At 44.6% G+C, this 2,071-nt stretch overlaps 1 protein-coding gene across 1 annotated transcript in view; it reads left to right on the top strand.

The window, feature by feature from the left end:
- The window catches only part of T265_09819 (hypothetical protein), a gene marked incomplete at both ends in the record, with an annotated part of 3,471 nt that extends 2,882 nt beyond the window's left edge, over nt 1-589 (top strand). Inside the window, 3 exons of the mRNA XM_009176002.1 lie at nt 42-125; nt 175-325; nt 449-589. Of these exons, the coding sequence (XP_009174266.1) occupies nt 42-125; nt 175-325; nt 449-589 (376 nt within the window). The remainder of the gene's footprint in view (nt 1-41; nt 126-174; nt 326-448) is intronic.
- Nucleotides 590-2,071: the final 1,482 nt, after the last annotated feature.

The following is a 2,071-nucleotide window of genomic DNA, read 5'->3' as shown; positions in this document are numbered from 1 at the left end:
GAGTGCTGACGGCCTGTGCCGGGTGTTCTCTCCCGTTGTAGCAGCCATACTCTTGCAACTCAACCCGATACTGTTCACGGAGCTCAAGATAGTTCAGTGGTTAACGCGCAAACTTCCCAACTGAAGTATGTAAGGTTCGAGCCCAACTCCAGAATCTCGGCTGCTTCTGTCTAGGCCTGGGAAACCTGGCAGTATATTAGCCCTCATACTTGCTTCGAGTGGAATGGCAGACAGACAACGAGAGGTTGCTAGAGCTGAACGATTAGCTATTTCTGATCTAGAAAGACGTTTTATAAACGAGGAACTGAGTGGCTTGCGCCGCTCGGTGGGTTCCTGAAGCAGAGCGTGCCCACGCAGTCGTATACACCAACATAAACGAGAGTTTTGTAATGAAGCTCTCGAGTGATGCTTGGCCGAAGTGGTTAGAGCGCGGATTACTAACCTGAAGGTCCGCGGTTCGAATCCGACCTCCGCCACTCGACTTCCCCTGTCTAGGCTTGGGCAACCTGGCAGTATCCCAGCCCTCGTGCTTCCTCCGGGTGGCATGGCAGCTAGGCACCGGAAGGGTGCTACAGCTGAACGCTTTTAGGAGCCGATCATACCAGACAGTTTAGCAGGACACGGTAGGATCATTCAGTGATGCCTTGCTAAACCTCACTCTAACTAAACCTTCAAGAATCACTTGGTCTTTACAGAAGGTAGCTCCTGGTAGTTTTTTGGAAATAATGACCCACAAGAGGTAAGTGGAAACGTGTAAACTCCAACTTCCGAAGGACGAGCCCATATCTTCTCATTTTCCATTTGTAACAGGAGCCAGTGCATCTGCCCGTCCATCAGTAAGGTTGACGTTTCTTGATGCAATTCATACACCTCGAACAGAATCTGTGGGTGATTTGAAGCCAGCATGTTTTCGGACTGTTCTTGGACGCCATAGGACGCCTCGCTAGGTATCGGAGTCTGATATCTGATCTCGCCGTTCGTATAAGTGATTACGCCTTCGACAGTGGCATTACGAACCAAAAAGTTTGACAAGAAGTCTGACCGTGTTAGCCAAGTTTCCAGAAAGCGCTTCAAGAGAAGTTCATATATACCAGGTAAAATGTTTCACCAAGAATAGCTACTGAACGTGCTTAAACATTCTGAAGAATGAAAGATCACAATAATTTGTGTCTGAATATTTGGATATTTCCCAAGAGCTGGGGTAACCAGTTTGCAAACTGGGCCTACAAATACCAGCAACCATGGCTTGGCGAGGTCCTAAGGTAAATGACTCTAAACAGCACTGTTAGCTTTCAGAATTTTACACTTCTATTGTGTAGGCAAGTATTTCAATGTTCAAATGGTCAGAATTTAGCCTGAAGAATGAAAGTCATTTGATTGTTCTGGAAAGATCACAATAATTTGTATCTGAATATTTGGATATTTCCCAACAGCTGGGGTAACCAGTTTGCAACCTGGGCCCACAAATACCAGCAACCATGGCTTGGCGAGGTCCTAAGGTAATTGACTCTAAATAGCACCGTTAGCTTTCAGAATTTTACACTTTTGTTGGGTAGGCAAGTATTTCAATTTTCAAAGGGTCAGAACTTAGTGTCAATAAATCTGAGTGGCTCTAGTAAAAATTCTTCACACTGTTGCACCCTGGGCTCCATTAGTTTACCCAAAGATCCGAGAAAGGTTCAAAGAGACACTTATCATTTTAACAGAGCAAGCCTCCATATAAATCGTTTCAGAATCCGACAAAAATACTTCACAAAATAGCTGTATAAAATCTGCAATTCTGCTTTCAGCGATATCACCAAAATCTCATTTTTATTGACCGCTCGAGGGGGACAAGTGACTGAGTGGTACACCGAACATTTATGCACGAAGTACCGAAAATGCTGACGAACTGCTCCATCTATGTGCTTTTCAAATAAAATGCGGCTTTCAGCAAAGAGATCCTGCAAACTAGCGTGCCTAAAGTAACCATNACGATCCTTTGTTAAGTCTTCTGTTTTCATCTTTTGGCTTGAAACAGACAAACAAAACTATTCATGCTTTGTCCGCTGAGTGTAAATCGTATGTCTCG

This window comes from Opisthorchis viverrini (assembly GCF_000715545.1).
Source record: "Opisthorchis viverrini unplaced genomic scaffold opera_v5_306, whole genome shotgun sequence".
Lineage (NCBI taxonomy): Eukaryota > Metazoa > Platyhelminthes > Trematoda > Opisthorchiida > Opisthorchiidae > Opisthorchis > Opisthorchis viverrini.
This window is presented reverse-complemented; position numbering and strand designations above follow the sequence as displayed.